This window comes from Patella vulgata, chromosome 2 (assembly GCF_932274485.2).
Source record: "Patella vulgata chromosome 2, xgPatVulg1.2, whole genome shotgun sequence".
NCBI lineage: Eukaryota > Metazoa > Mollusca > Gastropoda > Patellidae > Patella > Patella vulgata.
Genome location: NC_065880.2, coordinates 77459283 through 77481218, shown reverse-complemented (window position 1 = coordinate 77481218; position 21936 = coordinate 77459283). Strand labels below are relative to the sequence as shown.

The window sequence follows — 21936 nt, the reverse complement described above, 5'->3', positions numbered from 1 at the left end:
CCTACTCTTATTTTGAAGTCCAACTGTCAAGGGATCTTTTACATGTAAGCTAATAGGTACACATGACCTCAGTTTTTCATATCAACAGGATTACTAGACATTGTTCCTTGCCAGGCCCTCCTTCCTGCAGCACTGATGAGCAGAAACCATGCTGGAAAATCCTGATGAACTTTCTCGGCAAACAACAGGAGCGAACTCGAGACCTCCTGGTTAGCGAACCAAGCGTCTTTAAATATTTTAATAATTCAAATTGTAACTTACGTTAATAGAAATTTATAGCTATTGATAATTCCTACATATTATTTACAGTAAGCAATATGGGGGGATTAGATGGCCGAATGGTTAGCATGTGTGCACTGTATCATTAGGCCTGTCATTGAGTCAACTGGCATGGTTTCGAATCCCCGGGTTGTATGTGACAAGGAGTAGGGTCGCCTGTCCAATGTCGTGGGTTTTCTCTTGGTCCTCCAGTTTGCTCCCACTGCTAAAGACCACTATGCGCAAGTGAATTATTGAAATAAAATTGAACCTTGCGTTAATCCCAAAATGACCTAGTTTTTGTTGAGTGGACGTTAACCCCCGTTTCTCTCTCACTCTCTCTCTCTCTCTCTCTCTCACAGTAAGCAATACAAAGGATTTCTATTGTTTATTCTTGTATGAAAAACCATCCTCAGTATCCTCAGTGGTCTCATTCCGTTCTACTTTACTATACCCTGGCTTCATCCATGGGGTATTCAAATTTTTGACCCATCCGAACAATGGACATGGTCTACTATACATACTGCGCAATTTTGATATATACCATACAATTATTTAAAATGCACTAATTACTTAGATCGTTTTTGTTTGCCATGTGGCTTAGTTTCACAAAGGCAACTTACTCAACTTGTTAAGAATAATCAGCGACCTTGTTTTTTTTATGGGATTATTAAAATTACCCTTAAATGAGCTAAATACTCTCTCCGACTACACTTTTTCTGCCATTTCTCCTTTTCGGTGATCGAGAAAGGGCCATTGTCACTAAGCCATAGTACGTCACATGTCTTTTTTAAAATAGAACATTGACTATTTTACTTTATAATAATAAATTTATTCACTTTATTACAGAATATTGAGTTTGGAAAGCTGGCAACTGAACCTATGAAATTAAATGAGGTTTTCTGTAATAAGGCTAAGTTTTTGGAATATTTTGAAGTACCAGCCAGTTTTAATGTTACAATTGTTATACAGGGAATGTGTAACATAAATTTCACGGCTATTGCAGAAGAATTACAATATGAATTCCCCATCAATGAATTAATACAAAAGGTAAGAAATACATTTATTTTAAAAATAGGCAAGAAATGTAACAAACGAATTTGATTTGGCATATTGTTTTTTCTTTTATTTGTTAAAATCTTACTTGAACAGATTATCATTTAGGAGACCAAATGCAATTTCATTTAGCAAGAATGATATCAGATGTTCTAGAAAGATTATCCTTTGTTTGGGTTGTCAAAAATAATACCGTTTGCTAAGGCTGTCAAAAGGAATGCCCTTTGTTTGGACTGTCAAAAAGAATATCGATATATTGATATATTGCAATACAGGTTCTACGGAATACAAAGTATTTGTTTTAATATTTTCACTTTGTGTTTAAAGTGTTTAATTAGTATATGCCCACATTGAAATGTTGGTGTATAATATAATGTTGTCACAATTGCCTGGTTGACTGTCCTGCATCCACAAGCATTTGGAGGCTAAAGTTATAAATTGATACATTATAGTGTCTAAACACTACAACTCCGGTGTCGTGTAGTTGTGCTGTTTTAGCAGGAGTTTTGTTTCAAACCATTGTTGGAAAACTGTTAAAATTTGTTGAGAATCATTGAAAACTATTGGGTTTCTACTGTCTCCTAGTTTGAGATGGTCTAATGAGTATTGGGTTTACAACTCTTTACTTTCTGAGCGGTGTTAATTACTTTTCATCATTATGTAGTGTCTAAATATACACCTATTTGTCTGGATATTTAATTTTAATTGTGTCTGTCTGTTTTTTTGTAGTTTTCAAATCTGGGAAATTCATCCGCACCGTTCAGTCTCCAGGAATACATCGACAGTTCTCAACGATTCACGCAGCACATCATGGAGTTGATTAATGTCACGGATGTTACGTTTGATAATCGTGACTTAGAAAAGATATTTACTATCAATACCACTGCTTTAATGAAATTATGGGAACAGGCTCAAACAGACAATGAAATTATACCTTCACAGCTGTAAGTATTGCCTGCATAATTTGTCTCAATATCTCCAGCCTAAATTGTTTTGGGGTTTAGCAGTAGTTCTTTAGGACAATGAAATTATTCATTCACAGCTGTATTGGTCAAAAAAGTTCATCAGGTTATGCCATCATGGTTTCGCCTTGTCAGTGGTGCAGGACGGAGAGACTGACAAGGGCAGCTGTCTAGTCGTGCAGATGGAACAAAAAAACATTGGCGTGCACGTAAAAGATCCCTTGGCAGTTGGAGTAGGCCATAGTGCCGCTGCCTGGGCAAAATTTCCTTCATAGCACTCCATTTGGCGTATGCCTGTCTTCATTATCCCAGTTGGAGCAGAACAGTAGGACGTTAAACCCCATTTCATTTCATTTATATAGTTGCTCTTCTCAAAAGCTGTTAGTTCCAAATATTTTAGATTTGAAATTTTAACAAAATGTACTTTGGCCTAATTTGTTTTGATTTCTCCAGCCTTAACTGTCTGGGGGTTAGTGGTTTAATCAGTGTGCGGTTTCCTAGTACTGCTAATTAAAGATGCCTACGCACATCCTCGAAATGACCTAGTTTGTGTTGAATAGAGTTAAATCCAATCTCTCTCTCTTAATCAGACTACAAGGAATATTAGTCTGGACAATAGAGCATCCATTGTGTATATGACAACTGTCTGGATGTCAGTGTATTCAATTCACGATCGGAGAATTTGCTACCTAAATCCTCATTTATTCTGCAATCTATCGAATTTTGATTGTACTGAATCGAATTTATTTACACATTTAATTTATTTTATTCTAAGTTTAATGTATAACTTTTTGTCTATTATTTCCAGAATTAACGATTTGTTTAAAGAAAATATGAATGTATCTGGTTGGAGAGAAGCAATGACAGTTCTTCATCTTTTTGACTCTTATCTGAAGGATATGAACCAAAATCTACGAAATATTAAAAGTAAATTTTTTTATATTGACCAGTAAATCTCCATTAGTATCATAAAGTCAAATGATAATCGAAGTGCTTGATGTTGGTCCCAAAATAACCGAGTATGTGTTGAGTGGATGTTAAGCCCAGTTTATCTCTGTCTCGTGCTTGATATAGTGTCTCGGTGCCACGAATTGTAACTTTTGTAGCTTCAGTGAAAGCATTAAATCTCTCACAATTTATAACTTTTGGGTACTTCAGTGAAAGCATTAAATCTCTTATGATTTGCAACTTTTGTGGCTTCAGTGAAATCCTTAAATCTCCTGTGATTTGTAACTTTTTAGGGTTTCGGTGAAAACATTAAGTCCCTTATAATTTGTAACTTTTGAGGCTTCAGTGAAAGCATTATACATCTCATGATTTGTAACTTTTGGGGACTTCAGTGAAACCATTAAATCTCTCATGATTTGTAATGAAAGCAATAAATCTCTCATGATTTGTAACATTTGGGGCTTCAGTGAAAGCATTAAATCGCTCATGATTTGTAACTTTTGGGGCTTCAGTGAAAGGATACAATCTCTCATGATTTGTAACTTTTGGGGCTTCAGTGAAAGCATTAAATCTCTCATGATTTGTAACTTTTGGGGCTTCAGTGAAACCATCAAAATCTATTATGATTTCTAACTCGTTCCATTTATCTTCTGTTATACAGATCAACCATTAAGTCTACAACTCTTATTCAACGGAACAGATTTAGGACCCACACTGATGACGGTATTATTGAAACCAGAATGGATTGAAGAATTAGTTCAGATTCACTTCCATCCTGATGCTGTAAGTATCAAAAAGAACAAAAAGGACGGAATATTAAGAATATGTGACCCTTGATATCGAAATCGCAAATCTTTTACGATATGAACAAAAATGTTGATGTAGGATAAAAATATATTTTGAATGGTAACACAAATTTATAATTGACAAATATAGCAAATTATTTTTTTTTATGATTTTAGACTATTTTGACATTTTTGTTCATATGTTGTTATAGTAAAAAATGTCTTGTGACTTGTTTTGTTGTCACAGGTCACATATAAATATACTTCTTGGCTCCATATTAGAAATATTTATAAATTCTGATTTTCTGGGTCACTTAGTACACATTTTGGGGGTGTTGGATGGCTGAAATGTTTAACATGCGATTTAGATCCTAAGATCTGTCATTGAGTCAAGTGGCAGGGGTTCGATCCAATACCTGTACTAGACAAGGAGTAGGGTCGCCTTTCCAACCTCATGGGTTTGTCTCTCTCACTTTATTAGAGGGGTAGGGGTGGCTGAATGGTTAAAGTGTGCACATTGAATCAGAATTTCTGTCATTGAGTCAAGTGGAGTGGTTTCGATTCCCCACTTGTACGTCAACCAAGAGTGGTTTTTCTCCAGGTCCTCGGGTTTCCTCCTGGTGCTGAAGACCCTGAAATAAAATTGAACCATATGTTAGTCCCGCAATTACCTAGTTTGTGTCAAGTGGACGTCAAACAATGACAACACATGACATTGGTTATTAATATTCTATGCTCGTTTGTATTTTTCTAGCTACTAAAGTTGATAGAGAATGGATCTCACGCTGAGTTATGTGGTAGAAAGTTCTGGGATGTATTTATATTACCTGATGATAATACTGGTGTATTACAACAACTACAGAATCAAATATGTCAGGCTAATATCACCGCCATGACATGGGCGAATGTTGTTTTACAAATACAAGGATTAAAATTCTATCATGAGGTAATCTATTTATTTGGCATATAAGTGTCCAGTAAAATCTTTTGATGGTCGTCTTTTTTATTCAGGGGGGGTGGATGGCCGAATAGTTAACGCATGCGTGTTGGATCATAAGATCTCTCATTGAGTCAAATGGCATGGATTTGATTCACCGCTTGTACGTGACAAGGTTTGCATGTCAACCTCGTGGGTTTTCCGCAGGTCCTCCAGTTTCCCCCCACTTCTAAAAACCTCTATGCACAAGCAAATTATTGAAATAAAATTGAACAATATGTTAGTCCCAAAATGATCTAGTTTCTATCAAGTTAAACCCCATCTCTCTCTTTTTATTCTGATTGAAACCAAGACAAGAGATTATGTTAAATCATCAGTTTGATCACATTTTAACTTTAAGTGTGAAAAATTAGATTAAACATGCATTATGCAAGAGCAAAATCTGCTTATTACAAGTCTTTCTTTAGGCCTGAAATGTTATCTAAATTATCAGTTAGACATTAATTAACTTATCCAGACCATAATAAACTCTTGATGTCAAGGCTAGCCTTCGATGTTGGCTGGATTAGATTCCTAGATTCCTATATACTTTCAGTAAAACAGCGCAATTACATAATACCCGAGTTGTAGTGTTTAGACACTATGTATCAATTTCAAGTCAATCGAATGATATACTTTAGCCTCCAGTCCAGACGCTTGTGGATGCGGGCCAGTCAACCAGACAGCCCGCAGCTGTGACAAGAATATACACCAACGTTTCAATGTGGGCGTATAAAAATTAAACACTTTAAACACAAAGTGAAAATATTAAAACAAATACTTTGTATTGCGTAAAACCTGTATTGCAATATATCAATATTTCGATATTCTTTTCGACAGTCAAAACAAAGGGTATTCTTTTTGACAGCCTTAACAAACAGTATTCTTTTTGACAACCCAAACAAAGGATAATCTTTCTAGAACAAATGATATCACTCTTGCCAAATGAAATCGCATTTGGTCTCCTCCTAGATGATAATTTGATACATTAAGATAAAATTTAAACATGCATTATGCAAGAGCAAAATCTGCTTATTACAAGTCTTTCTTTAGACCTGAAATGTTATCTAAATTATCAATTAGACATTAATTAACTTATCCAGACCATAATAAACTCTCGATGTCAAGGCTAGCCTTCGATGTTGGCTGGATTAGATTCCTATATGCCGCTAACGGCTATTGATAATTAAATGAAAAGAAAATGGATAATCGAGACTATGCTGTTTATATTAATGATTTTAGTAATGATGACCGAGACTATGCAAAAATTTCACCCGCTTCTTTCTCGGCTCATAGTGGATCAATTTGACTGAAATTTTCAGCAAATTATCTTTACACTATCTAGTTTTTAACTATTATAGCGAGAACTGACATCTCTTTATCTTATCTCCCATAATGTATCTTTAAATGATGCCAAGGTTACAGTGTTACATATATTTATGACGTTTACATAATACTTTACTGTTTCAGGCCATATTAATACAAAAGCAGTTAGAATCTGGTCATGGTGTAATGGTTAATATAACCGAGTTAGATGTAGATATGAGGGAAATGATAAAACTTGTTGGTGAAGTTATACAGGCTTACACATCGGGCAACCAGACTGTCGGAGAGTTCGTAAATGTTAAGGGTTTCCAAACCGTGTTTAATAAATTGCATGGAGAACTAGGACAGAAACTAATGAATATGACTTCAACTTGGTAAATATTTTAACATTTCTGTGTAACAAAAAATATTGCATTCTTTTCACGATTATTGTATTATATTTATAATGTTCCTATGACAGGCCTCAAAAGAATCATCCATGGAGGAGACACGTATTCAAATCATCTACCATTGATGACTGTTCTATTTTTATCGACCAATCAAAAAAATTGTTAAATACATAAAAACTGACATAAAACCATATTTGACATTTTTAGGACATCTTTTTGTTTGAATGTCACTTCTTTTATATTAAATATCTTGCAAACTTTCTTAAATCAAGCAAACAAACCGCCATATTTTTGTGAATGTAAACAGTGAGGCTAAGAATGGTAGGTAAACTGTTTTTTTATTGGTTCGTAGTGCAATCAAGGGCAGGTAATTTGAATACGTAAATACCCCATGGATGAACCCAGGGTATAATGGACTAAGTGGAGTAGAACAGAATGAGGCCGATGGATGTACTGAGGAGGAGAAAGAATTGAAGATTAACTTAATTAAACTAGTATTACTGTTAATCACAATTTAACATTTCACAAATCATACACAGAAATCAGAGATTATATTTTGAAGTAAATAGATAAATGGGTTTCACATTTATGGCGTACTATAAATGTTTTATTTATTGCAGGTCTTTAGAATTATCTTCATTATATTATAAACAAATGGAAGAACTAGATCCGGCCACGAGACGAACTATTAAAACTATGAATATCTTCTTAAAAATGATCAACGATAGATTAATCGATATTCGAGGTACTGGCTCAATTTTATACTAATACTACTCATATTAAAGTAATAATGCACGATAGGCATTTGTTGCTTATGTATCAATTTTTTCACGACTGAATCCATGCCGATGTTTAAATGATACGTGAAGATGCCTTCAAGAGTAAAAACTGTGTGATTTGATGATATATTTAGACTAAAAACGTATGCAAACTAATGTATTTGTCAAAAATTTTCTTGAAATCCCTCTTAAAACTTTTTAATCTAAGGAAAACTATCCCTATTTAAAGCAACCTTGTTGTCAGTGACATGACTGAGATCGAAACAATTTTCAACTTATGTCATTAGTTGCTTTCCCTATACCATAAAGATCGAGGCCTAACTAAATTCTTGGATTATCCCTCTTTCAACTGTTAGCTATTAAATGAACACAAAAGCAGCGCTACACATATAGTTGCCTTTAGAGACTAGATTGACATTTATTCTGTTCACTTAATAACAATTTTTTAGACCACAATGTCAGCATAACCATAGGTATTCTACAGAACAGATAGACTATTATCATTATTGATTACTGCACCACTGACAAGGGGAAATCCTGATGAACTTTCTTGACCAATGCAGGAATCGAACACGCGACCTCCAGGCTAGCGAGCCAACGAGCCAGCGTCTTACCCACTTAGCATCCGTGGCTCCCTCAGGTTAAAAGACCCCTTTATCAAATGTTGTAAGATATATGACCACAGTCATAATTTTACAAGACATATAAACAATGTCAAGTACAACAAACTTTTATATGATCTTTTGCTATATTTATTTTTTAAGATGGGGGAATCAGTTTGTCAACTCTACTGGGTCATTCTCAACAACTTATAACAACAGTTGATGCCTTTATATCTCTCAGTAAATATAAAACAGAAACATGGACGAGTGGAATTATTGATTTCGATCATGTAAGTTATTTTTAGGCTAGAATTTATTAAACATACATTATGCAAGAGCTAAATCTGCCTATTGCAGGTCTTTCTGTAGGCCTGAAATATTTTCTAAAGTATTAATTAGACATTAATTAACTGATCCAGGCCATAATCAACCCTTGATGGCATTAGATTTCTCCGATATTAAATAGATTAGAAAGGTTCAGCTATATTTTGATTTAATTTAAAAATGGAGGAGTGAGACTTAGCTTCGAACAACCAGTACGGTGGTTGAAATTATTGCACACGTCTTGTCAAACCTTCAAAGGCTAGTATCTTCACTCACAATAGAGTAATTTGAATGAAATTTTCAAATTATTTATTTAACATTATCTATTTTTGAACTATTATAGCAAGAAAGGCTAGTTCTTTATCTAAATCTTACATAATGTATCAACAGTATTTTTAATGTTATGATATTATCGTATTATGTATTTTAGCTGGCTGAAATGTTCACCAACTCTACTTTACTAAAGACTAAATGTGATGATGGAAGTGTAAGTGACTACATCAGTAATGGTACTATGTCATCATCACTTATAAATGATATACAGCGATTAATCTGTACCTTCCCAGCACTACCAGCAGCTTTAAAACAAGTTATTGACTATGAAACAATTGGTACCGAGGTAATTATTTTAGTATCATTTTGTTTCAAATATCAGGTTTAAAACTGAAGTGAAGAGAAATACATTGTGGTGTAGATTTTACAGAAAATCTTTTAATTAAATTATAAAATATTACCAAAAATGTTGATATCTACAAAAAGAAAAACATTAGGGTGTAGATTACTTAAAATCTTTTAACTAAATTCTGAAATATTACTAAATGTATTCATATCTACAAAAAATTATAATATCTACTTAGTGTGTCTAGTCATTTGGATGAGATGAAAAACCGTGGTCCATCAGTGTAAGATTGAGTTAGTAGGCAAAAACGCAGCTACTTGGACAAAATTCTCCCCCTCGCATTACCCACATATGGAATGAAAATGTCCATATGTTATCTCATATTGCCCAGTTACGGCGTGGTTCCCCCCTTGTCCGTGATGCAGGATGGAGGGCCTGACAGGAACAGCTGTCTAGTCATTTGGATAGGACAAAAAAACGAGGTCCTGTGTACACTTTGGCATGCACTTAAAAGATCCCATGACAGTTGGAATTTGATATAAGAGTAGGCTGTAGCGCGGATGTCTGGACATAATTCTCCTCATAGCACACTGTATGCGGAACCCGAGACCTCTAAGTTACTGAGCTAGCGACTTACTCACTGAGCCACCAAGTCTCCCCGATGAATACTTTGAATGTGAGTATAGAATCAGTTTATATATATATATATCAATGGTTGATTTCAGTTGATGAATACATGGAATATGAGTATAGAAGTAGAATCAGTTTATGATAATTATACCAGAAATACTCTACTCTTGAATGAATTAATCACCCAAATCAGCCAGAAAACATTAACAATTGATCCAAAATTACAACAAACATTTAGTGCTGAGAATATACTAAAGACGCTTGAAAATGTTTTCATGAATCCAACTTTGTAAGTAAATTGATCGTTAAAGATGCATTATATAAGAGCTAAAAATGCCTGCCTATTGCAGGTTTTTTTCATAATTCAAAATTTCTTAGTAATAGACTGATTAAATGACAGATATTAAATTTGTGATTGATAAACAGTAATTTTCCATGTTAAATATTTAGATATGTTCTTAATTTGGGAAATTTGATTAAAGATACATTCTGGGAGATTAGATAAAGAGCTGACAGTTCTCACTATAATAGTTAAAAACTAGATAATGTAAAAGGAATTTGCCGAACATTTGAGACAAATTGATTCACTCTGAACCAAGAATTTAGCGATTGAATTTTAGGCCTAGCCTCGATCATCATTACTAAAGTCGGTACATTAAAAAACATAGTCTTGATTATCCATTTTGCAATTTAATCATCACTGAGTGTTGAGCTGCAGTTCAGATTCTAATCCAGTAAATATCGTAGGCTAGCGATGACATCGAGAGTTGATTATGGTCTGGATAAGTTAGTTAATGTCTAATTAATAATTTAGATAACATTTCAGGCCTAAAAAAAGATCTGCAATAGGCAGATTTAGCTCTTGCATAATGTATGTATAAGTGACTAATAATTGAATTTGTTTAGTTGTTTTTGATTAATAACTAGAAATATATTTTATTTTTAATGCATTATGATTAGGTTGATACACCAATATGTATTGGTTGTACATGACAAGGAGTAGGGTCGCCTGTCCACTCTCGTGGGTTTCCTCCGGTTTCCTCCCACTGCTAAAGACCCCTACGCGCAAGAGAATTATTGAAATAAAATTGAACCATGTGTTAGTCCCGAAATGACCTAGTTTGTGTCGAGTGGACGTTAAACCCCATTTCTCTCTCTCTCTCCAATATGTATCGATACTTTTCGGCAATATTTATATCGATAGGAATATAACTGTATTGCCATATCATTGAAAAAATATAGCTGTATTGTCATATTGTTGAAAAAATATGTTAAGAAAGACCATGAAACTTATTAATAGTTTCTAAATAACTATTAAATTATTAATTTGTTTGCTTTGCCATTTCTGTAATAATGAAGCAAAAATGATATCTGTTTCACAGTTTATTTTCTTCGGCACGTGATATGAAGTCAGTTTTTTGACTTGCCCAGTGCATTTTTGATTGTTATGTCATACATTCACACAGTTTATTTTGATAACTGGTTAACTATAGCTACACGACCTCGGTCTGGGTTCAAACACCTTGAAACAAAATGTAGTTTGAGACTAATTTGTGATGTGACCATATCGCGTATCGGTTTGCTGTATCGTCAATACATATTGTATCGAAAATGAACTGTATCGACACAGCCCCAATTACAATAATGTCAGTTGGTTTACAGAATATTTGATTGAACATTGTTTAATTTCTAGGATATTTAATATATTGAAATCGTACAGTCCAGAAATACAGAGAGTATTGGGTAAAGATGAAGCTTTTAGCCCAACTTTAGCAATGCTGAACAACTATTTTATACTGCCGATGACACAAATGTTACAAAAACTTGAAGGTAGGTGGTCAAATATGGCTGTATAGGTATGATTAAAGCCACTAATCATCCATCCTCTGTATCACCAGTGTTCTCAGTCCGTTCTACTCCATTATATCTGGTTTAATCCATGGGCATTCACGTATTCAAATTATCTACACTTGATCATACCTTGATTCTACAAACCAATCAAAAAACAGTTTACAAACCAGTCTTTGCCTCATTGCTTATGTTCACAACAATATGGCTACTTGTTTGTTGCAACAAGATGGGAGTTACTTCCATTCTCGGACTTCCTTTCTATTTTAATGGTTTTTTTGATTGGTCAATAAAAATAGCATGGTCATCATGCAGGGGCAGATAATTTGAATACTTCTCCCCCATGGATGAGCCAAGGGGTTTGTAGAGTGGAACGGAATGAGACCACTTGGGATACGGAGGATGCTGATCATCATTTCAAGGATTTTTAATTCCTTGCGGACCACAATATTGGGAAAGCTGAATATCAGTGCTTCAGTTATTTATAATATTTGCAACATTCAGCATATTTGTATATCTGTCATGACGAATTTTTTTTCAGGTGGCTGAGTGATTAATATATCTTGACTCACTAATGTGGATGCTCTGTGTTGGTCGAGAAAGTTCATCAGGATTTTCCGACGTGGTTCCCCCTTGGCGGTGGTGTAGGATGGAGAACGGATGAGACTAAAATCCGAGGTCATGTGTACACATTGGCAGTTGGAATTTTATATAAGAGTAGGCCGTAGAGCCACTGTCAAGGCAAAATTTCCCTCATAACACACTGTTAGTTAGACGTATGCTCGTCCTTATTATCCCAGTCTGTGCAGAACAGTGGGTCGTTAAACCCCCATTTCATTTCATTTCATGAATTTTTCAGAACACGGTATAACAATAGATGGTTTATTATCCGATCCCAGTAAACTGTTATCAGCTGTTGAAATACTCTCTGGTTATGATATGCAACTTGTTCTAAGTACTGATTCGGCTCTTCAGATTGTGGTAAGTTAGCCTTAAGACCAATATAGTTAAATTTTGTTGATTATAAATAACCTTCTCTATTCTTGCATGCAGTGTTTGCAGAGTACTTTTTGTTTTTAATTTTTTTTTTTTTTTGTGAAGAAATTGGAGGCAGAATCTTGAAGATGTGTTCCTAAAGAACAGAAATTCAAATTGAGGGTCGCCTGTCCAACCTTGTGCATTTTCTCCGGGTCCTCCGGTTTCCTCCCACTGCTAAAGACCCCTACGCACAACCCAATTATTGAAATAAAATTGAACCATATATTAGTCGCAAAATGACCTAGTTTGTGTTGAGTGCACGTTAAACCCCACCTCTCTCTCTCTCTCTCTCTCTCTCTCTCTCTCTCTTTTGCTTCAAAACGTTCAGAGATTACTCTGTGTTATAGTTTATCTCTCATTCTCGTTTCAGTTAAATCCATTAACAAATTCACCAATTGTTGTTAAAACGTTACTGTGTAATGCGACAACACTAAGATCAGTGATTGGTTATTTGAATATCCCAAATTTTGATGCGGTTCAACAATTACTCTGCAATAAGCCTGCGTCTTTTTGGATTGAAGACTTACGGAAAATGGGTGTCGATACACTACTGATTTATAACATGGGGATGAAGGTGAGTAGTTGATCCAGCAGGGATGCAGAGAGATTTATTGTGTGTGAAAGCAAGACAAATTTTGGACCCCTTCCCCCTTCCAGAATAGCGCATAGTGGGTCTGGGGTTCTGCATCATGAATACCAGCTAGTCTGACATAGAAAAATTAAATCAATATTTATGGTCCCCCAGAGCCATCTACCGGCCGCACCTCTCTCACTGAGTCTAAAAATTAAATCGATATTTATGGGCCCTCCTGAGTGATCTACCGACTGCACCTCTCTCACAGGGTCTGAGATCCAGTAGTTGAAATAGACAAAAGAATTATACAACTCAGCATTCATCGAAGTGTTGTATTCTTTTGTCATATAGGTGGATGGACTTTGATTTTTGATGCTATCTAAGTCTTGTGACAGAAACAAAAACAATCCATCCAGTCTAGTTCCCCTCTACATAATGTCCTTTGCGACCATTTATTGAACTCTCTACATAAAATCTGATAAAACACAGATCCTATTTCATTTCGTTTTATTTGCCTTCACCACACAAGGATCTGGAAGAGTTGTTATACAACCAGCGTTGTGGTTGATGTGAAGGATTAACCAATAAAACGGTCTGTTGCAGCGAGTTCTTTGTGTGCTATGCACGGAATTATGGGTATCCTATCTAGAAACATCAATGGTGGTTAGTTAATCAAATGTCTGATGTCCTTGGGTCAAAAGCCACTTGTGTGACCCCTGACGCAACCTCCCACTATAATTGTTGTAGAGGCCATCAAAAGTATAAAAATACGAAATGAAATATAGATATGTATTTTAATCAAATTGTCTCTACATAATGTTATTGGCGATCATAAAGTATATTATTGAGTCAAGTGGGCGTTATTTCGATACCAAGCTTGTATGGACAAGGTATAGTATCACATGTCCAACATCTTGGGATTTCTCCGGTTCCTCCTATTACCTCCCACAGCTAAAGATGGCTTCGTGCTGGCGAAATATTGAAATAAAATTAAACCATATGTTAGTCCCAAAATGACCTAATTTAAACCCAATTTCTCTCTCTATTTAACCTGAAATTGATTTAAGAGAAATAAAACTATTTTTCTACTGGTATTTTCGCAGCTTGCACTTTCGGAGTTTGAGTATTCGTGTTACGATGTAATGGAATCTGTTATGGGTTACAACCATACATATACTTCGTGTTCCTCGGGAGATAGTCTTGATCGTCATTTCACTTGGCCAAGATTTGTTGCCGGAGTGGAGAAATTAACCAACCTAATGATGGTAAAGGGGAGTGATATCAGTAATTCGTGGTTAAGTCCAAATGCATCAAGTGACGTCATATGGAGAATACTGAAAAATGTTTTAATAGAGACTCCTATGAATGGGTAAGCTGCATTTAACATTACTTTGTAATGGGTAATCTTCAATTTAAATCTTTTTGTAATGAGTTACGTAGCTTCATTTAAAAGTCTTTTTGTAAACTGCATTTAAAATTATTTTGTAATGGGTAATCATCAATTTAAATCTTTTTGCAATGAGTAAGCTTTATTTAAAAGTCTTTTTGTTAGCTGCATTTAAAATTGTTTTGTAATGGGTAAGATTCAATTCAAATCTTTTTTAAGCTTCAATTAAAATATTGTTTAAGCTGCAATGAAAATATTGTTTAAGCTTCAACTAAAATATTTTTTCTTCAATTGAGATATTTTTTAATACGTAAAGTTCACTTTTAATCTTGTATCTTGTTATATGAATTAAAAAATTGGGATCACGTTGGCTGAGTGGGTAAGACGCTGGCTTGCTAGCCTGGAGGTCGGGTGTTCGATCCCTGCATTGGCCGAGAAAGTTCATCCAGATTTTTCGGCGTGGTTCCCCCTTGTCAGTGATGCAGAAAGGAGGGCCTGACAAGGATAGCTGTCTAGTCGTTCGGATGGGACGAAAAACCGAGGTCCTGTACAAACATTGGCGTGCACGTAAAAGATCCCTTGACAGTTGGAATTTGATATAAGAGTAGGCCATAGTGCTGCTGTCTGGGCAAAATTTGTCTCATAGCACACTGTATGGCGTAGACCCGTCTTCATTAGCCCAGTTCGGAGCAGAACAAATGTATAAATGATAACATTTCAAGCCACAAATAAGACCTGAAAGAGGGAAATTTAGCTCTTGCATAATACGTCTTTAATTACTGGGTTTTGGTTTCAGAGTTCTAAATACATTTACGTTAAATGAGCAATTGGGTAACAAATCCATAGCAGAGCTTGTCAACAGTTTTGAAGGTTTTCTCAACAAATACATGGAATTATTTATTGGTAAGTATATTATAATAGTTTCTGGTTGGATTTCTTATCTCATATTTTGAATCTAAACTTGTTAAAATCCCCTCGAATCCAAATAAAGATTAGGGTACCAGAGTGAGAGATTCTGTTGTTTTGGTATTGATTTAAAAATCCCTAAAATGTGGGTTCCAACTATAATTGATGCAGAAAGACGTCCAGCTAGAGTCCATTTCAAAATGGTAGACACACATGAATTCACGATACACTACCATAAATAAAAAACATGAAATATGAATTTAATTTTCAAAGTTATTAAAAATGACCGACTGTGAAAATTTTGAAGTGGAAGCCCCGGCCCAGAGTCCATTTCAAAAATGAATTGTTCTGATAGATGATGACTAGGTTACCAGAATGTGAGATATTGTAATAATGTTTTGGGAAAATCAATAAAATATAGGTTTTAACAATAAAAAGAGATTTTGTTTTGTACATTAAACATGTTGTAATTAGAATAAACTAAATAAACTTTTTGACCCAGAATATGTAATATTTAACCCATAATGAATATTTAACCCATAATGAATATTTAGAAAAATAAAATTTTAATTTCTTTGTTTAAAGTTTCTTAATGTATATGTATTCCCCATGAAATATTTTCAGATTCACCAAATCCGATATTACTTAAAGATGTTTTACCAAATAATCTACAAGTTGAAAAACTACTTGAGCAAATTCTCAGTCCAGAAACAGCTGCAGAATTTCTTACAATGGCCGTTGATCCCAAAAAGGTAAACCAAGAACACAATTTATAACACATTTATGACCTGAGAAGTCAATTGTAATCCGATCCCCAACGAATATATGAATGGAACATGATTTAACGCATGCACGTTTGATCATAAGGTCTGTCATTGACTCATGCGGTGTGGTTTCGATTTTACACTTGTGCATGACAAGGAGGAGGGTCGCCTGTCCAACCTTGTGTGCCTTCTCCGAGGCTTCCTGCTCCTTCCACAGTTAAAGACCCCAACATACATGCGAATGTTTGAAATATATTGTTAGTTGTAAAATGGCGTAGTGTGTGTTGGGTGGGCGTTAAACTCTCTCTCTCTCTCTCTCTCTCTCTCTCTCTCTCTCTCTCATATAAACATTATTCTTCAGTTTATGAGTTTGGCGTATGTTAGTATATTGTGGAGGACATTGTGTGTAATTTGACCTTCCCTTACGAAATGTTCATAGATCTATCATCATGTTTGAAGTCTTGACAAGAATAGCATAGTCTTGATTTGTCATTGCTGCGATAATAGTCTTAGCGTTAACTGATTAAATAGCACATGTATTCTAATCCAATTAATATCACAGCCATCAGATGTTCTACATAGTTGATTAGATTATGGGCTTGTCATGTATATAAATGTCTAAATAATGATTTATATAACATTTGAAGGCATAAAAATGCCCGGCAATAGGCCAATTTAGCTCTTGCATAATAAATCTTTAATATAAAACATTTAATATTTCAGTTCATGAGTTTGGCGTATGTTAGCAACTGGGAGGACATCGTGTGTAATTTGACGATGTTTAATGAAACGTTTATGGATCTATCATCATCTGGTATGGCTGTTGAGGCTATACAGACGTCACTATGTCATGTAGCCACCAATAAATCACACGCTTTACAACAATTTGTTGATCTATTTGATGCTGGAAATGTATTAGAAAAGGTAAATATTAATTGATCGAGCGCCTCTTACGAAAAAATTTAAGGGGTATCAAATGGACAATAACAGTCCGATAAATTTTAAACAGGAGGTGTTTATCAATATTGTAGCCCAAAATATTTAACATGTTTGTTAGAATTCTTTTTTGCGTGATTGTTAGCAGTCGTTTTTTGGTTTTAATGACGTAAAAACCGAAAAAAAGGATGTTGGTTAATATATATATAACTTTGATTTTCTGGAGGGTTTTGTTACCAAGTTGTATTATGTGTATACTTTACATTATACTGTCATGATATGATATCTGTGCCACTCTTGTATGTGAGAATGAGTAGCCTGCCTAACCATTGTAGGGATTCTTTGGTTTTCTCTCATTGCTAAAGATTCTTGTAATCAAATTATGGAAACAAGATACATATGTTAGTCCCAACAAGATATACTATATGTTAGTCCCAACAAAATATACCACATCTTAGTCCCAAAATAACTAACCAAGTTTAGTTGAGTGGCCATAACACTACAACTCGGGTATCGTGTATAGTTGTGCTGTTTTAGCGGGAGTTTCTGTATTTAATGTTTAGATTCAAACCATTTTTGGAAAACTGTTCAAATTCATTGAGAACCATATATATAGAAAAACTATTGGGTTTCTACTGTCACATAGTTTATAATGGTCTGTCTAGATTAGATAATGAGTGTTGGGTTTATAACTATTTACTTTCCTGAGCAGTGTTGACTAATTAACAGACACATGATACCCCATGAGTTGTAGTGTAACAGATGAAGCTTGTGATGGTGGATGTGTGTTATCTTGCTGGGCAAGGAACCCTTGGCAGTTAGAATTCGATATAAGAGTAGGCGTTAGTGCTGCTGCCCTGGCAAAATTTCCCTCATAGCACACTGTATTGTGTATGCCCATCATCATTAGCACAGTCGGAGCAGAACAGTAAGATGTTCAAGTAGCTAATAAGTCTCTAACTCGATATCGGTGTTAACTTGAATAACCAGACGCTAGAGGTTGCCATTCAATTGAGACTTCTGGCATATTTCGCCGAATATAAATGATTTGAAATTAGAGTAAAAACGGAAACGATTGAATGTAAATCAGTTTATATACATTCATATTACATTATTATATGCGTTGCGACGCATTTGTGTCCATGTCTAGGCCCCAAATATTAGTGATTTAGCTCCTTTAAACTCCATTTCATTTCATTTCATTGCTGGGCAAGTTATATATTTATTCAAATGTTCACATTATTATTTATTCCAGATTAATGCATTAATAAAAGGAGATTACCATAATATGAATGATAATGTCACAATATGGGAAAAGCTACAACGTGAAAGCGAGAGATTGTTGAATAATTTTGAGAAGTTAGGAGATGTGTCTGTTGATCCGAACTCTGTTAATACTTGGTTTTCACCAATTCTTACAATGCTGTCAACTGGTACTAGTAATCCATCTATCGACGGGTATGTAGTTTTACTCATTCAACTAAATATAGTTTTCACCGGAAAAGTTGGAAACATCAAGGGAGTTGCAGTGGCTCAGTGAGTAAAACACTGGCTCGCTAACCAGGAGGTCTCAGGCTTGCTTCCAGTGTTGGCAGAGAAAGTTCCTCGGGATTTTCAAGTTTTAATCCATCGAAAAACATGACCATCTGATGGTACAGAGAGTTGATTATGGGCTTTGCATATGAATAAATAAATGTCTAATTAATAATTTGTATAACATTTGAAGCCGAAAGAAAGAACTGCAATAGGCAGGTTTACCTCTTACGTAGTGCATCTTTAAGGAAAATTACCTTAAAAATATCTTGATTAACCCAAGAACAATTATCCCCTCTCATATTTGAGATTATATTTATTTTTTAATATTTCAGTGTGAGTAAAATGTGTAATAGTATGATATCATATGTATCGGGATCACAAGATTATCAGACTATACAACCTTTGTTGTCACAAGTCGTGGATTACATGAAAGCTCTTGTGACACCTATGACAATATATGCTGGTAAGATCTCACCTTTTTTCCCCTAATTTCTTTATATTTGTACATGCTTTACTCCTATATACATTATCTCTCTGTACATAATTATATTACCCCTACTATGCATATACTTTACCCTGCTGTACACACATTACTCCCCTATGTACATGCTTTACCCCTCTATACTTTACTTCTCTCCTGTCCATACCTTTATGTTCATGTACACACTTTACCATTTTTGTACATTCTTAAGCCCTCTGTACATACTTTACCCATCTACATACTTTACCCATCTGTACATACATTACCCATCTGTACATACTTTACTCTTCTGTACATACTTTGACCCTCTGTTAATATTTTACCCATATTTATATACTTTACTCCTTTGTGCCTACCTTACCCCTCTGTACATACTTTACTCCTCTGTCCACACTTTACTATTCTGCCCACACTTTACCCATCTGTACATACTTTACCCATCTGTACATACTTTACTCCCTCTGTACATACTTTACTCCTCTGTACATACATTACTCTTCTGTACATACTTTACTCCTCTGTACATACTTTACTCCTCTGTATATACTTTACTCCTCTGTGTATACTTTACTCTTGTGTACATACTGTACTCCTCTGTACATACTTTACTTCATCTGTAGATACTTTAAGCCTCTGTACATACATTACTTGGATGATTTTGAAACTTGTGATTTCTTTTTAGATTTAGAAGATATCACATGTGATTTAAGCAGCAGCTTTGATTTATCACGGGCCTTCAACAGATTAAACCAACTTAAGTTCTTTGACCTATTTAAGGTAAAGTACTAGATTTCAATAATTTTTGCGGCACATCTATTTTGCACTCTTAAAAGAAAACATTTTGTTATCATAAGTTTTCAGAAAATGTAATTATTCCAGATCGATCTATGATGGATAAAGCCTTTGATGGATTAATCACCCTATGTTATGATTTAGTATTGACTGTTTTTAACACGCTAACTGCGTAGGACGTTATATAACGTCCTGGACAACTGCCACTCACTGTGTGTAGGGCGTAATATAACGCCTTGGAGGTATTTTCCCCAACCTATTCTTCGAACATACGATCGCAGCATGTGTAGAACGTTATATTTCGCCTGGTCGAGGAAATCTAATTGAAGTGAGACAACTCTATTTATCGTTAGTTTTAATATGGTATTAGACTACTATCATTTGTATTCAGGAATAAAAAGTCCCCAAAATGACGTTTTTCGTCAAATTAATTACACAATAGGGGGTAGTTAACGTTTTAAAAACTATGCAGTTAACAGGTTAAACTTATTTCATAAGCTTAATGTCACAATGTGCTGCCTTTGGCCTTGAAAGTTCATCAGGATTTTCCAGCGTGGTCCCCCTTGTCAGTGATGGAGGGCCTGGCAAGGGACAACGTATAGTCATCGGATTGGATGAAAAAGCAAGGTCCCATGTACACATTTGGTGTGCATGTAAAAGATCCCTTGACAGTTGGAATTCGAAATAAGAGTAGGCTGTAGCGCTGCTGTCCGGGCAAAATTTACAACACGTAGTTTGTAACCGATTTCTATACGCTACATGGTGCATTGGGACTTAAAGAAAATCATTATGTAAACCAAACATTATATTACTATATACCAAATTTGCCTGGTCACTATTTCTAAGTCCAAAAAATCTGATAAAACAATTTTCTATTTTTATTTTTTTAATTTAATAACAGTTGATGTATAGAGATGATAGAACCTTCCAGTGTGATGATGCCATATCAACTGTTATGAATGTTTATAACGCTCTAAATAAAACTATATCCCATGGTATAAACTTTGATAGAATTGGCCATTGTCTATCGAATGGCGCTATGGATCATTTTGGTACTATGTTAAAGAGTGTAGATAGGTACAGTCTTATTTATTGTTTTTATTCTCAATAATATTCACATTTTATGCACCCCCATTAATCATTTTTATATGACGAAAAAGCTTAGGTCCTGTGTACACACAGAGTAGTATAGGCCATAGAGCCGCTGTTGGGGCAAAATTCCCCTCATAGCACACTACATGACGTATGTATGCCTAGCCCATGCTAATTCCATGTCGTTTTATACACTAACATATAAAGTGAACTTATATTATTGTCAACTGTGTCCATTGGCCTGTCAAACTTTTCTGGTGAATGTTCTACAGTTTTCAGGCGTTCATCATTTTAAGTTGTAAGACAGGAGCATGCTGAATTTCAAGATCCCAAATTTCAGAGTTATTTCCATATATCTGTGACTGAAACGAGAGTCCTGATTATTGATACTGTTGATTGATTGTTATTTATTAATGATTGATTAATATTGATTATTGATATTAATGATTGGTCGATATTGATTATTGATATTAATGATTGATTGGTATTGATTATTGATATTAATGATTGATTGATATGCATTGATTTGTATTTATTATTGATATAGTGATTTAATGTTACTGGTGATTGCTTGTTATTGATTTTTTTTTGTTCTTGATTGATTGTTATTCATTGATTGATTATTTGCAGTGTCTTTGAGTTGTCAACGGAGGTATTAACTTTGATACAGCAAACAGAGGTGAAAAAATTATTGGGTGACATTTATCCAGATTTACAACCAATCTTAGATTATGTTCTAAAAGTTTTGAGTCAACAAAAATCTTGTGAGTTTGATTTAGATAATTAAAATTTAGAGGGATATTTGCGAATTGCAACTGAAGGACTAGAGCAATATCTGTATGCCTGATAAATTTAGTTAGGAGTCACACATGACAAGGAATAGTAACATTAAGGCCCCCGATTTTCATTTTCGGACATTATCTGATTT

General features: G+C 34.7%; 1 protein-coding gene across 1 annotated transcript in view; it reads left to right on the top strand.

Annotated features, from left to right (window-relative positions):
* The window catches only part of LOC126811654 (uncharacterized), a 56583-nt gene that overhangs the window by 9398 nt on the left and 25249 nt on the right, over window positions 1-21936 (top strand). The window contains exons 9-30 of the mRNA XM_050537457.2: window positions 1108-1308; window positions 2044-2258; window positions 3085-3203; window positions 3886-4007; window positions 4764-4955; window positions 6456-6685; window positions 7321-7445; window positions 8244-8371; window positions 8836-9024; window positions 9750-9943; window positions 11348-11484; window positions 12362-12483; window positions 12911-13114; window positions 14218-14483; window positions 15298-15404; window positions 16032-16159; window positions 16895-17095; window positions 18363-18565; window positions 18976-19106; window positions 19807-19901; window positions 20818-20993; window positions 21639-21772. Coding sequence (XP_050393414.2) covers window positions 1108-1308; window positions 2044-2258; window positions 3085-3203; window positions 3886-4007; window positions 4764-4955; window positions 6456-6685; window positions 7321-7445; window positions 8244-8371; window positions 8836-9024; window positions 9750-9943; window positions 11348-11484; window positions 12362-12483; window positions 12911-13114; window positions 14218-14483; window positions 15298-15404; window positions 16032-16159; window positions 16895-17095; window positions 18363-18565; window positions 18976-19106; window positions 19807-19901; window positions 20818-20993; window positions 21639-21772 — 3619 coding nt within the window. The remainder of the gene's footprint in view (window positions 1-1107; window positions 1309-2043; window positions 2259-3084; window positions 3204-3885; window positions 4008-4763; window positions 4956-6455; window positions 6686-7320; window positions 7446-8243; window positions 8372-8835; window positions 9025-9749; window positions 9944-11347; window positions 11485-12361; window positions 12484-12910; window positions 13115-14217; window positions 14484-15297; window positions 15405-16031; window positions 16160-16894; window positions 17096-18362; window positions 18566-18975; window positions 19107-19806; window positions 19902-20817; window positions 20994-21638; window positions 21773-21936) is intronic.